Below are 15,552 nucleotides of genomic sequence, written 5' to 3'. Positions count from 1 at the left end.
TGTGGGACCTCACTGAGCTGCTCAGATCCACTGTGCTGGATCACTAGGTCTCTGTGACTACTGTATATCACTCTTTATTAGCACAGCTGTGTCAGTTGTTCTGATTCCATTCTGCTCTATCCACCGCTTTGGCTCTCTTCCTTAGCTATTTCAGTTAGTCCATCTACTGTTCCATTACATTTCATAGTCACCAAACTTCTAGCCAATGAATCTGTATGTCCATGTGGCAGTTACAGGTCCCCTTTGTCAGTTTAATCACAATATCCATTTATTCCCATCAAAATACAAATGGCATGTATCATTCAAAATTTGAGCCTAGAATTATGTTGACCAGCAAGTGTTGCAACCTGCTATCATTTTTGTGGCATTCTGTTGACAGTCTGAGCTGGTTTGCCAATCCAGAGAGCATATGCAAATAATGAACTAATTTGGGAGTCTGGAAGCTAAGGCAGAAATTTGATCCCAATTTTCACCAGGTATAGACGATTTTCACTACTTAGTCTGCCACATAGTCAATTTCATCAGTGTGATGAAATTCTTGCCTTGATACTCATCATCAAGTGTGATTTCATCAGTGTGAGTATCTTGCCTTGAGCACATAGCAGTTATAAGAATGAATGAGCCGGGCTGTTAAAAACAACTTGCTTGTGATTCTGAATTTAAATTGAGATGCATTCATAGAGCCCTCTACTCTGCAAACAGGCCTGCTTAGATTCTCTTGGGCCTGACTTCAGTGATCCCTTTTTCTTTCTTCCCAGGACCAAATCAGGAGGAAAAGAGGGTAGGTTATAAATTTCAGGACAGTTCAAAGTGACTGGAATATTGCAAGACATCTTACAACAAGTCAGAAAGGTTCACCACTTGTAATAGTTATATGTACTTATTCCATATAGTTTATTAATCTGTTTAATCTGTGTACATAAGAAGTCTGATTATTTAATCTATAATCACATATTTTGGTGATTGCTAGATTTTTTATTCATCTCTTTAAGAGTTAAGACTCTATAAATTCCTAGTTGTTTTTAGTTTTTGATTTAGTCTTTTATTGGTTTCCCCAAAGTCGCTTTTCTGCTTATAATCCTGACTTAATTCTTACAGTGCTCTGGTTACGAAGGACACCAGGTGAGCTCATTTTTCTGTGTTTCTGTTTTGAAAAGCTCTGTACATTTTTCATTGAGAAGACTGGGCCACCCACCACCCACCACCCCCACTTCTCACCCCACCCCCAAGTGAATGGTTAGGTAGAGACAGGTGCATTTGCATTGCAGATTTCCAAAAGGAGGAGTAAAGACAGTGGTGCCTTTTTTTTTTTTTTTTTTTTTTTTGTCTTTCTTTCACACTGCTCACCAGGAAGAAGGTTCAGAAAACAGGGCTTCTCACCATGAATTCCAAAGCTAAAAGAATGTGGCTCTGGGGCAGATGCAGAAGTTTCAACATTGGAGGTGGGGGTGTGTGAAAGGCTACAAGTGAACGCTAAAGAAAACTTTAATAATTTTCAGTCTAAGACGCCTAACTCACACAAATTGTTTCTCCTAGAATATGGCCCTTTGCAGTCAGATCTGCGGGTGCTATAGAGCTGGTATTTCAAGTATGTCCATCTGCATTTAAACGAATCGCTCCAAGACAATCTGATTATGCGGTAGTTACTTTTGTGAGAATAGCGCCTCAGTGGAATGGAAACTTCATTTTGAGTCTAATATTAGACCTTGCTTTGGAAAATTCCTTTTAAATGATCACAAGCTGGGAATAGCAAAAGAATTGAACTTTCGACAGACAGCATTCACCAAGAATTTTTAACTGCTTATGTTTGGGTCCTTGGGAAAGCAGATGTGAGAAACTGACCAGGCTGAATTGATGAGACCAGAATCCACTTGACCTGACGCAGTGTTTATATCTACTGCTGATAAGTCTCCTCCTCATCTCATTTACTCAGAACATTTTCATTCTTTGAGCATGAGCACGCTAAAGATGAACATTGCTGGGATGCCTAATTGTCTAACGATCTAAAAGTCTAGTCTTCCAGACATTGTTGCCTATTTAAGGGGTCTGGGATGGGCAGGGTGGAAGGGGCCTGTAAACCTACAGGACCTAAGCCAGTTTCTGAGTAAGAACTTCTGAGAAGATTTCTAGTCTCTTTAACTGAATGTGTCTAAATGAACTCACCGAGTTTGAAGTTTCAAGTGGATTTTGTTTTAAAAACTCCGGCTTGCAAGCCCACCTAATTGTCGGACATGTGTATATCTGTAAATGTTGACACATCCAAAGTTTCCAGATCACAGCTTCTTGGCTTAGTTTCAGGATGTGTTTCAGATACCTTGAATTGGGGAAACTGGTACTTGACAGATGGAGTTAACATTTTAAGAGAACTTTCTGAGGGACCAGGTAGTAGTGCACCTGGTAGAGCACAGATGTTAACATTCTCAAAGATCTCTATTCAAGCCAGTCCTCACCTACAAGATGGATGCTTCACAAGCCATGAAGCAGTGCTGTGGGTGTCTCTCTCCTCCATCACCCTCCTTCAGTTTCTCTGTCTATCAAAAGGGGGGGGGGAGGCAGCCTGAAGCTGTAAATTAATCATGCTCCACCCATAACCCTGGAGCAAATTTGAAGGGGAAAGGGGGGGGGGAGCAGGCAGGTGTAGATAGTATAATGTTAGAGACTCTCATGCCTGAGGCTCCAGAGTCTCAGGTTCAATCCTCCGTACCACCATAAACCAGAGCTGAGCAGTGGTCTGGTACAAAGAAAGAAAGAGAAAGAGAGAGAGAGGGAGAGAGAGAAAGAGAGAGAGAGAGAGAGAGAGATGGAAAGGAAAGAGCTCCTTCTGAAAATGAAAGGCATATTTCAAAGAGTATACATTATTCTAGAGTCTTCCTTTGTCTCTGTGTCAACTGGTATTAAGTTGATGGTATCTTAGAAGAAGGAATAGTGAGCTACCTTTGATCCCAGCATTGTCCCTGCTATTCACACAATAGTTCTCTTCAGCCACATTTATCATGAGCCTGGTTTTAGAACCAAGACTGTACTCAGAGGCGTCATGGAGTTCTCTTAGCGCACATCTGGTCATGACTACCAAAGGACAGTGCTGGGGTTTTCACTCAGGATGATGTGACCATGACGGACGTGAATGAGACTCTCTGGCCATCTGAGCCGTCTCCTGCAGCAGCAGTTCATGAAACCCTTTTGTCTTAGGATGCCGTTAAACTTTTCACAGTGATTGTGCCTTCTATCTCCTGATACTTACTGCTTTTGAAATTAAAACACATTTAAATGTCATATTAATTATTTTTAAATGGAAGCAATATGTCTATTACCTGTTAACATAACTATTTCTCAAAACAAAAATAGAATGTCATTGTTGTGACTTTTTGCATATGTCTCTGCTGTCTTGCTAGATTCTCATGTCTTCCTCATTCATTCTGTGCAGTATATTATTTTAGCTGAAATACTTGAAGGAAGTCTGACTTTCCATAGCTGTGTACAGTAAGTCCCCACTTAGCTGCTTTGATAGGTTCTTTGAAAAGTGTGACTTAAAGTAAAAGAAGGAATAATACAAGCAAGTCTTTGAATAATGTTTTGTTCAGTGTTGCCTGGGATTGTGTTTTTTGTTCACTTTATAATAAAACAACATTATTTGAAGGGGCTGGGAGTTGACTTGCCCAGTAGAGCGCACACTTTGCCATGTGCTAGGACCAAGGTTCAAGCCCCCCTCCCCAGCCACCACATGGGAGCACCTGTATGAGGGAAGCTTCATGATTAGTGGAGTGGTGCTGTGGTGTCTCTCTTTCTTTCTTTGTCTCCCTTTTTATTTCTCTCTTCCTCTAAAAAAAGAAGGCAAAATAGCTCATTTGGATAGTGCATCTTCTTTGCCATGTACACCACCCAGGTTCAGGCCTGACCCCACCACACTGTGCCTTCCATGCTGCAGTGTCTCTATAATAAAATCCTTTTTTTTTCTTTCTTTTTTTACCAGAGCCCTGCTCAGCTCTGGTTTATGGTGGTGCAGGGATTGAACCTAGGACTTTGGAGTCTCAGGCATGAGAATCTCTTTGTATAACCATTATTCTATCTACCCCCCTAGTGTCTCTCTCTCTCTCTCTCTATCTGAAAAGGTCAGTAGCAACCACTAGCAATGGCAGAAAAAAAGAAAGAAATCAAAAGAGAAAGGAGGGAGGGAGGGAAGGAAGGAAGGAAATAGGAAGGTATGAAGGGAGGGAAGAAAAAAGGAAAATGAATCTGCGGGGGGGGGGGGCGGGGGGGGGAACCACAGAGGCCTGGAGTCCCAGCAGTAACCCTGTGGTCCAGTGGGGTGGGGTGGAGGTGGGGGATGAGGACCTACTGTATTTGGGAAATGGAAGGGCATTTAATAACCATTTTTAACAATGCTACAATAGTACCTTTGATACTACATCCAAATGTCACAAGTGGATTTTAAAGGTCAGTTGCTATGTAAGATCTGAAACTAGAGTCAGTGGACTTTGATGCACTGTTACCTAAAATCCTTTGGCCTGAAATGGTCCTTAGAGAAGAATTCTGACTAATATAGGTAACTTTCCCCACACCAGGGTGTAGAGTTTACTCCTACCCTCCCTCTCCCTGAAGGTGAGAAAGACTTAGTGATTTGCTTCCAAAGAACAGAATTAAAGAAAGGGCATACACTTGGTAGCTGGACGATGGAGAAAGTGGGGAAACTCTGTCTTCTCCATGTGTTGGGGCTGAATGTTGCCTGTTGTGTCCTGTGGCTGCCTAGTAGCTGTGGTATCTGATAGCTACATAACCAGAAAACCCACAACTGCTGTCTAATCATGAGAAAAACATCAGACAACCAAACCACGGAACAGTATTCCTTGATTGACAAGGTGAAGAAAAGAAAAATAAACGGTGCCATTGACCACTTAGCGGCCACATGGTGCCCTGCAACAGAAATATTAGTGGGAAAGTTGGTGAAATTCAAATAAAGCCGTAGAAGGAAGTTCCTTCATGGTGCAATGTCAATGTCAGTTTCTTCGTTTTGAAACTGTATCGTGATGACATAAGATGTTAATAGTAGGGGAAAACCAAGCGAAGGTTATACAGGAGCTCTCCATATCATATTTGCAATGTTTCCACAAATCTAAAATTACTCCTAAATAAACACTTTACTTTAAAAAAAAGTCTGGGGACCAGGCGGTGATGCACTGGTTGAGCATATATATTACCAGGTTCGAGAACCTGGGTTCAGGTCCCCGCTCTCCCCCTGAAGAGGGGAAACTTCACGAGCAGTGTTGCGGGTCTGCGGGTGCTTCTCTTTCTCTCTTCCTCTTTACTAGCTCCACCTCTCTCAACTCCTCTCTGTTCTAGCAAATGAAAAAGAAGGAAAATTAAATGGCTGTCAGGAAGGGTGGGTTGGCTGTGCAGGCGTCGAGTCCAGCAATAACCCTGATGGCAATGATAATAAAATAAATATTTTTTAAGAATCTATAGTTTTGCCTGGCACTTTGAATAGATTGCTTACACATGCATAATTTGGTGACAACATTACCATGACTGTCTGGAAAACTGAAGGTAGATCTCTGACATCTTGGCACGTTTCACTCTTGAATATTTCATATATTGTTAATAGCCCTGCTTCTTTCGCTACAAGTCTTCATTGAAAAGCTCTTGGCAACCAGGTGGTGGTGCACCTAATTGAGTGCACATGTTCTATAATGCCCAGGGATCCTGGTTCAGGCCCCTGGGCCCCACCTGCCAGGGCGGGGGGGGAAGCTTCACAAGGTGTGAAACCGTGCCACAGGTGTCTCTCTTTCTCTCTGTATCTTTCTTTCCCTTCTCTCTCAATTTCTGTCTCTATCAAAAATAAATAATATATAATTTTTTAATCACAAGGAAAAAAAAACTCTTCAGCACATGGTCGTGGATACAAGTTTGCCACAATTCAGACTTTCCCTTTGGAAGCTCACATTTTATTGGCAGCAAATGCTGCTGTTGTTTTCCTTGACTTAACAGGCTTAGTGGGAAAAAAAAAATAGGATAGGAGGGGTATATTTCTACACAATTCCCACCACCACAACTCCATATCCCATCCCATCCCGTGATAACTTTCCTATTTCTTTATCCCTCTGGGAGTATGGACCCAGGATCATTATGGGATACAGAAGCTGGAAGGTCTGGCTTCTGTAACTGCTTCCCTGCTGAACATGGCACTGGCAGGTCGATCCATACTCCCAGCCTGTCTCTTTCTTTCCCTAGTGGGGCAGGGCTCTGGGGAGTTGGGGCTCCAGGACAAACACATTGGTGGGGTCGTCTGCCCAGGGAAGTCAGGTTGACATCATGGTAGAATATGAAACCTGGTGGCTGAAAAAGAGTTAAGATATAAAGCAGAACAAATTGTTGACTAATCATGAACCTAAAGGCAAGAATATTGCAGATGAAGATTTGGGGTCTCCATTTTGGAATAACCTAGTAGGCCTATTTTAGGAATATTCCAAGGGGCCCATGATTTTACTAGTTTTTGCCTGAGCCTGATGCCTAATATGCAGGTGGACCCAGGTTATTATCTGGGGAGATGGTGTCATATTTGGGAAAAGGGCTAGAAAACTGGATCAGGGAAGAGAGTGGCTCCCAGATATGGGGAAAATGTATAAATATTATTAGCTGTAAATCCCATCAGTTTGGTCTGGGGCCCATGCTCAGCACAGGGGTCCAAAAGTGTTTTATGACATTTCCCACTTTGTCACACAGAATATTAATAGACCAGTAGGCAGGGTCAATATCCAGTAAAAGTCAGTCCTTTTTTAATGCTTTGTCATACTTTTTTTTTCACAAGAAGTTGAATTTCTCTTATACTGCCAGTATGTTGGTGGAAGAACCAGTGAGCACAAAGTATAGTTTGCTCCCTCTGCCCTGACTTGTGCTTGGGTCACTAGCAAAGGCAGAAAGATAGCTCACTCAGTAGAGTGCACACTCTACCTGGCATGGGGACCAGGGTTCAAGTACCACATGGAAATACCACTCATGGCACCAAGGGAACTTTGAGTGGTGGAACAGTGCTATGATTCTCTTGCTCTCTCCTCATTTCTGTCTATCTGTCCCTCTCTGTCTATATCTAACATTAAAGAGGGGTTGGGAGGAGGAGCAGTAGAAATAAGCAGGCTCAAAGCCTCAAACCAAATACCAAACACAATGAAAAAGGCCAGGAACATTTAAACCCAATTATGACAGTACTCTGACCTTACTGGCCTCCTAAAAGAGTCTGAGAGCCTCTAGGAGTACAAAGACCACATTCTGAGAACTACTCTCCTAAAGCAAACTAACAGTTGCTAACAGGTCGCAAAGGAATTGCTGGTTGTCCTGAAGACCAGATCCATTAGAAAGCAAATGGCAACGTAGAGCAGAACAGCGTGGAAAGAGGGAGGCTAGGCTGCTCTGCATGCTCCGAGTGGTCACGCTTCTTTTGATGACTTGTGAAGCTTCTCCATTTGTTTGTGGCATTTGCATGCCATTTTAAAATGCAGACTTTAATGTCTTGGCATCTGTATTTGCTGCTGTTTTGACCATGATCATTTTTGAGACTGCATTCAGGACATTCAGAAACTTGTCTCTTATGCTTTGCCCCCCCCCATACACACACACACACACACACTTTTTTTTTCTTTAAAGGTAAATCTCACCTGGCCATTGTGCAGCGAGTGAACAATGAAGGAGAGGGGGATCCGTTTTATGAAGTTCTGGGAATCGTCACTCTAGAAGACGTCATTGAAGAAATCATCAAATCTGAAATTCTTGATGAAACCGACTTATACAGTGAGTGGTCCAATCTGAGTGTGATTCCCCCAAACCTTTGTTTTGCTGTGTGCGCCGTGTTGTTTGGGAGCCATCTGACATCACCAGTTGTTGTTTGCCTCTGTTTCTAATTATGTGCTGTGTGTGTAGGCTGTGAACAGCCTGGCAGTGTTCTCCAGTCCCTTTACCAGAGGGGAAGAGGCAGCTCATCCTGAAATGTCAAATGGTATTGTTATTGCTGTTGCTGCTGTTGTTTTCAGCTAGCTGCTGACCTGGGCATTGGTTGTCCTAAACAGAAAACTCCACTCTGGATTTTTTACATTTATATTATGCGTGGAAGCATAATTCTTTACTAAAAGTTCATTTTGCACAGCTAGATAGATGGTTTTCAGACAGATCTCTTCTGCTTTTGTGTAAGGTCATAACCCAAGTACTGCAAGTGAGGAGAGTTTGTGAAATTGATGAATAGTATCAGGTCCTTGGTTAAAAGTCTTTACTCCAAAACTCAGGGGTGGGGACCGAGGTGAGGTGTGCAAGTACAAGTTAGCAGGAGCAATGGCATTGAAGTGAAAGAGCAGGAGGCAGGATGGGATGTTTTTGCTCCTTCTCTGCCTTCTTTGGGGGAAGATGGGTGGGTGAAGGTGACTTGGGCTAGTAAAGGGGGGCACCTGCAATAGGCTTGATCCTGGGCTGAGTGGTGAATCTGAATCCTTTCTTATGGGAGTCCACAACTGGGTAGTTGGGCCATGGAGTTGAAACCTCCTTTCTCAAACTCACTCAAGCAAATTGAGAAAGCTTGTAGACTTTCCCAGTGCCAAAGAGGGCTCAAGGCCTAAGCTATTTGGGCCCTCCACAGGTGAGATAGAGAAAGAGCATCTAGGCTCTGGTTTGGTTTTTTTTTGCCTGCAGGGTTATTGCTGGGGCTCGGTGCCTGCACTAGGAATCCACTGCTCCTGGAGGCCATTTTTCCCATTTTGTTGCCCTTGTTGTTGTTATTGTTGTTATTGCTGTAGTTGTTGTTGGATAGGACAGAGAGAAATTGAGAAGAGGGGGAGATGGGGGGGGCAGGGGATGGGAAACACCTGCAGACCCCCTGCAGGTGGGGAGCTGGGGACTCAAACTGGGATGCTTACACAGTGGGTCCTTGCACTTAACCCGTTGCACTACTGCCCAGCTTTAGCTTTCACAAAACATGACTACGGGGGTGGGGGGGGGAGGAATTTCAAGTGGCTGGGGACAAAGCCTCCTTTACTGAAAGCAGAGTAATTTTATTCATTCCCAGGAGATGGGCTGTGTCCTCATTCTAAAATTGAAAGTGTTTCATGCACCCTTAAAAGAATACATTTTATATTTAGCTAATGACCTGCTTCTAAAAATGTATCATATTTTTCCCTCATGCTGTGCAGTGTCTAGCCTGTGTTTTAGCCTCTTGACTCCAGAGGCATTGTCAAATCTCATCAAGAATATTGTTATTTGTGTGTTTACATTCTTTTTTTTTTTATTGTGTTTACATTCTTTCCATCCTTCCTCACAGAAACTATTTAATGTCAGGCGTGTTTTTGTATATTTATGTGTTTTCCCCTGGGGTAGTACTCATCATAAGCAAGATGACTTAGACATTTATGAGATCTTACGTTTGCATTTGACTTCAGTTAAACCTTGATTTAGACTAACTTCATACACAAGTGTGCCAAACATGGCTTACTGGTAGAAATATAATGCTGGCCTTGTAGTTTTAAGTGTCATGTGTATGTGTGCACACACACACACACACACACACTCCATGCATGCACACACATATGTTCATGTACATGGAAGGGTCTCATAAGCAAGAGGCATGTGCTCAGCTAGTGAGCCACATTACCTGTCCATCAGGTATATTTCCTTCCTTCCTTCCTTCCTTCCTTCCTTCCTTCCTTCCTTCCTTCTTTCTTTCCTTTCTCTCTATACCAGGGACAGAACCAAGGACCTTGAACATGAGTGATATCACTGAGCCACCACCCAGGCCCATTGTTTTGTTGCTTTTAGACTCAAAAGAGAGAGAGATCAAAGCACTGTTTCACTATCCATGGAGTTCCCACTTCTTTTGTCTTTGATGATCTCTTGTGGTACCAGAGATGGACCCCAGGGTCTTCTGCGTAGACGGCATGTGAAGAATGTGCCCCACCCACTGAGCCACCTCCCCAGCACCTATATTCTTGGTCCAGATAGGAGATGAGAGATAATGGTTGTTTCTAGAAAATCATATAAAAACTGCATTGATCTACCCTGCTGATTCTGAGATAGGAATAAAGTATATGCTGCCGTGCTTCACCCCAGGTCAAATCCAACAATCAGTCTGTTTTGCTGTGGACATGAGACAGTCATACAGAGACTCATGGTCCCTGGGAACGGAGCAGGCAGTTAGGTCATCGTCTTTAAAATGATTTCGTCTTGATCTTTATTTGTCCAGGAAAATAGTGGAGAAAGGATCAGCCACCTTGCATCAGGGCTGGATCACATCCAGCTCACTAAGGTTTATTTGTCTGATTCTCTATCACACCATGAGTTAAGACAGTTTTTGCTCTCTTACTATTAATAAATTATTGAGTGGTGGGGGGAAAGGACTATTTTGTGACTCATGAAAATTAATATGAATTTCAGTTTCTTGTCTACCAAAAAGTTTCACAGGAGCACAGTCATGCTAATTCATTGTCATAGGTCTGCTTTCACTAAAAGGCAGAGATAAGTCAGTCCTTGGCTACAGAGAGTCCATGGCCTGTGGAGCCTCATGTACTTCCCCTCTCGCTGTGACAGAGGCTGTTTGCTGACCTCTGCTCTGGGTCATTTTCCTCATACTCTGAATCACTTTCTTCTATTTGCTTGACCTTGAGCTTCTCATTGTCTAGGGGAGAAATGGAGTTAACAGATATTTTCAAAGTATATCCTATATGAGCCTGGAACCACTCTACCATGCACGAGAACCTATATTTGAGCCCCCGGCACCACATGCAAGCACCATGCCCGGCACCAAAGGACGCTCTGTGAGCAGTGAAGCTGTGCTAGGGTGTCTCTTTCTCTCTCTCTCCTTCCCTGCCTCCCTATCTGCCTCTGAAATTAAAAAAGGAAATTAAAAAGCCCACAAGGAGCAGTTCAGTCAGACAGGCACAAGACCAATGTGAAGAAAAAAGAAAAACAGAATCTATGAATGTGTTCTTGTTCATTGAGTGGTTTTGTGTGTTTTTCTCCATTCATCTGAGGCCTGGATTCTCTTAGAGACAGGGACACGTGTTTCATGTGTCTCTTGCAGGACAGCATTGCTCCTCACTGCATTGTGGTGACGGTGGCTGAGTAGCAGAAGGTTGGAGGTGGCCTCCTGGGGGACTTCCTCTGTCACTATGTGGCTAGCTAGGTGCAGGGGCGGGGGGCGGGGATGATGTCTAAGACTGCCCAGTCATTTGCTTGCTTATCCTCTAGATAGCTTCATGCAGTATCTCTTTGGGAAACCCAATATTCCTGACTTGGGGTGTGTTATGACAAGGCTGCACTGATTTGGGGAGAGGGCATTTTTCTTGCTCCCATCAAATTTCCACGTGGTATTTGTAGACTGTCCTCAGTTTGGAGAGAGAGCCTCACCTCTGTAGTATATTTTGTCCATGTCAGTCTAATGGGACACATTTCCTTACTTTATTCTGTTCTTATCTCTTCCTCAGCTGATAACAGAACTAAGAAGAAAGTGGCCCATCGGGAACGAAAGCAGGATTTCTCTGCCTTTAAGCAGACAGACAGCGAGATGAAGGTTAAAATATCACCACAGCTTCTCCTGGCCATGCACCGTTTCCTAGCAACAGGCAAGTGCACCTTATCACCGTTTGGAATCTCTACCAGCCCTGCAGCCTGTTTCTCACCCACCACTGACGATGGGGTGGGCTGCGGGTGGAGACTGAGAAATGGGGTGATAAGTAATGCCACTTTTGTGTTTTGTTTTTTGTTTTTCTTTTTTTTTCTTTTTCTTTTCTCTTTTAAATTCTCTCCTCTCCTATGTTCAGTGTCGGCATGAACCCTCTGAGACATTTGCCAGGGGTGGACCAGTAACTTAAAATTGGTCTGAAAGGTAAGGATGAATGTTAGTGCCACACTGCATGTGAGCGGTAGGCCAGGTCTCCTGCTTCCAGCTCAGCCCTTTGGGGAGGGCCAGCTGGTGGAGTAGGCTGATAGCACACACCACAACCACCTCCTGTGTGTTGGACAGTTGAGTAATTCTCTCTCTCCAGCCTGCCTTGGAAGAACATTCAGACCTCAGTGGTAACACACAGGTGTTCTGATTTGCAAAGAAGAAAGATTGATTTTCAAAATTCAATCTCCTTTGGTGATGGGAGTGGTGAGAAAGAAAGAAAAAAATATAACACTACACTGTAAACCATTAACTCCTCAATAAAAAAAAATAGGGTAAAAAAAATTCAATCTCTATCTTGTGTGATTCCAGTGAAATCAGAAATTTCAAGAACTTTGACATGGATTTCATGATGGCCTCTTCAAATCAGATTGTTAATTTGGGCCCCTTCCAGGGGCAAGTGTTCACATTATTAAAAACCGCCAGCCCAGCCGGCACTGACTGCTCCAGAGAGGTCAAGGTTGAATGGACTTAAGAGACTGACTAACCCTTCTAACATCCCCAAATGGCTCTCTAGGTGAAGGGTGAGCTCTGTTGGCCAGGGAAAGGTTGAATAAAGTCTGAACCCAGTGGCTTGTGAAAGACCCCTATGTCCAAGATGGGCAGCTAGCACCGTTCAGCTACATGCAGTGCGATGGCAGTATTTTGAAAAGAGGGCTAACAGCAACCCCATGATGGAATGTTGCATACTTTTTAAGACTATTTATTCCAGAACAGGCCAGGTAAATAGCATACAGCCTCATTCCTGAGGCTCCAAGATCCCAGGTTCAATACCCAGAACCACCATAAAATTAGTTAATAGTTAAATAATAATAACAGTGATGATAATAATATTATGTTTTCAGATACATGGAAATGCTCACAATTTAATATGTCTGGTGTGGGAAAATACTCCTAATTCAGTGTAAAGTGAGAAAAAGCCAAGATGAGATTACAGGTCTGTTTCTGTGTGTGTATGTACTTTTGTATACACAGGCACACACTCCCAGGCTAGAAAAAGCCTGTCACCAGATGATTCCAAATGGTTCTGAGTTTAATAGATCATTTTTATTTTCCTCTTGATAGTTGTCTGGATTTTCCCAAATGTGTGCAGTTTACTATCTTACACTATTAATACAAAGCATCGCAAAAGCTAACACAATTTACCTTTGTCATATAGCCTCATTTTTTTTTAATGTTACATATCTTTAACTCACTTCACCCACTCCTTTTCCGATTCTGGTGTTATTCATCACTGCTTAAGCATCGCAACTTGAAATGAAATGTTACCCTACTCTGAGTATATATATAAGAGGATAAATGTTACCCTCTGAAATGCTATCAATTCAGTTTCAGCATAGCACCTATCAAGCAGTACTTGTACATTTTTTATGTTGAATAAGATCGATACCTTTCTAAATACAGAGAAACACATACCTTTTAAATAGCAAGTTGGAACACATGCCTTGTTTCCTTTCTGAATCTCTGCCTTCCTTCCTCTGCTCCTACACTTTCTTAGGGTAATGGAATGGGACAACAGAGAGAAGGAGCACTGTTCTCTGTGCACCTGGGACGAGCCCACACCCAGATGCTACCTGACCTTGCATCCCCCTGCGGCTGTTGTTGGACAGACCATCACGGCCTATTGCCAGCTCTCTAGCACTTCAGGAACCAACCTCTGGTTGGTTTTCATTTCTATCAGCCTGAAAATTAGGGTATTTATATGAGAACTAAAACCAGCAACAGGTTGGAAAAGAAAAATTTCAAGAAAGAAATAGAATCTGTCCCCAGTGGATGTCCAAACAGAAGTCTTGTTAATCCACATTACATCACTCTGACTCCAGATATTCTTAGTGTCTAGTCACCGGCATAATTTTACTATTTGTTTTGAAGTGTAATATCAAGTTGTGTTTATATCTATAGAAGTAGAGGCATTTAGCCCATCCCAGATGTCAGAGAAGATCCTTCTAAGGCTGCTAAAGCATCCCAATGTCATCCAGGAACTGAAGTTTGATGAGAAGAACAAGAAAGCCCCAGAATACTACCTCTACCAGCGAAACAAACCTGTAGACTACTTCGTTCTCATTTTGCAGGTCAGAAGAATTATTCAATAACTGTTTGATCTCACCCTTCCAATTCTGAAGAGGTTTGGCATTGGTAAATGGATGTCAAGGTGTACATACTTAACTTTGCATACTTCAGCTTTATATTGGGAGAATTTCCTTCCCCTGTTTCCATGTCTGTAAAATAATCCTAATATAAAACAGTTTTAGCAGCTACTTTCATTGCTGGCACTAATGAGTTTTTAGCAATTGCTAAGACATTTGGTCAAATAAAGAATGACAGATATATTTACTTGTAGGTTTGGGAGAGTTTGGGGGGCTATGTGTCCAGAGCTTGACTCGACATTTGGCATCTAAGTGCCTTGCTCCTTAGGCTGCCTTCTTGTCATCTCTTTTCTTTCATCCAACTCACTCCTTTCTGGACTAGGAACTAGTCTTGCTCTCTGAGCGGTAACTTACTCTTTCTTCTCTTACCTCTACCAGAATGCTCCATTTATGATTATTATTAGTTCTGATCACTAACCAGACTCTACAAAAGAACTGGTGATCACCATGGCCTCTCAAGGTAATGGTGACATAATTTCTTCCTCCTGCATAACATAGCTTACTGTACGGGGTAGGGAGGACTATCCTGTCCACCCTTTCCATCTGAGGGACTTTGGTGCTTAAATTGGCAGGAGGCCTGTGGTTTCACTTACAGAGAGCACTGTCCTTGGCTTGGAGTCAAAGATAGACTGTAATGTAATGTTGTTGACTCCTTGACTTATTTATTAAAGAGTTAATTCTGTAAATGTCTGAGTTGAATTTAATATAAGAATACTACTAGCCCATTAAGCATTTGTATTATGTGGTTACTTCCTGGAGATGAATTGACAATATCACTGTGAAAGTATAGTAGTTGGTGAGTCTTAAAATTTATACGAGTCCAGCTAGGTCTCAATCCCCTGAAAGAATAAAGGAGGTTCTTTGACTTGAAAATTACTGTTACCAGATGTTCAGATGTCAGAAGCTCTGGGAGGTGGTGTCCTCACGTAAGTCACCCTATTGGGGCAGTATTAAGGTGTCTGGGAGCAATGTGACTAGAGGGGGAGAAATCGGTGGATTACCTGATTGCAAATCACACCAGTAGTCCTTAGAAACCTGCTTGTCAGATTTCTAATTCAGCATCTTGACTCACCCTTAGTTTCATTGGATCCCAGAGTATGTTTGTCTTTATTCTATAGAGGTAGATAATCTGACTCTCTGAGGAGACTGGATGGAATGAATCCTAGTCCTATGGTAAGGGACTAAAACATTGCTCTTTTTCACAAAAGACTGATGTATATATTCCTAAGTGTGTCCCCCCCATTCGTACCTGCAGTGGGGAAGCTCTATGAGCAGTTAAGTAGGGCTAGAGGTGTTCCTCTTCCTCTCTACTTCCCTAACTCCTCTCCCTCTCTCAATTTCTCTCTGTCCTATCAGGTATAAGGAAAATAAAGTAAATTTTAATAAATAATTTTCAAATAAATAAATAAATATTCCTTAAATCTGGAGAAACTTTGAGTTGCTTTGAAGACAGTTATTTAGGAAAACTTTAAGGACAGACTGTGAACTTAAGTA

The 15,552-nt window shown here is 42.5% G+C and overlaps 1 protein-coding gene across 3 annotated transcripts in view; it reads left to right on the top strand.

Moving 5' to 3' along the window:
* CNNM2 (cyclin and CBS domain divalent metal cation transport mediator 2) overlaps positions 1 to 15,552 on the top strand; it is a 171,975-nt gene that overhangs the window by 134,570 nt on the left and 21,853 nt on the right. For 2 of the 3 annotated variants that reach the window (XM_007530633.3, XM_007530641.3), the window contains exons 2-4: positions 7,636 to 7,779; positions 11,451 to 11,588; positions 13,814 to 13,983. In XM_007530633.3, the coding sequence (XP_007530695.1) occupies positions 7,636 to 7,779; positions 11,451 to 11,588; positions 13,814 to 13,983 (452 nt within the window). The remainder of the gene's footprint in view (positions 1 to 7,635; positions 7,780 to 11,450; positions 11,589 to 13,813; positions 13,984 to 15,552) is intronic. The other variant, XM_060171408.1, reaches the window with a different exon arrangement.

The sequence above is a fragment of the Erinaceus europaeus genome, chromosome 14 (assembly GCF_950295315.1).
Source record: "Erinaceus europaeus chromosome 14, mEriEur2.1, whole genome shotgun sequence".
Lineage (NCBI taxonomy): Eukaryota > Metazoa > Chordata > Mammalia > Eulipotyphla > Erinaceidae > Erinaceus > Erinaceus europaeus.
This window is presented reverse-complemented; position numbering and strand designations above follow the sequence as displayed.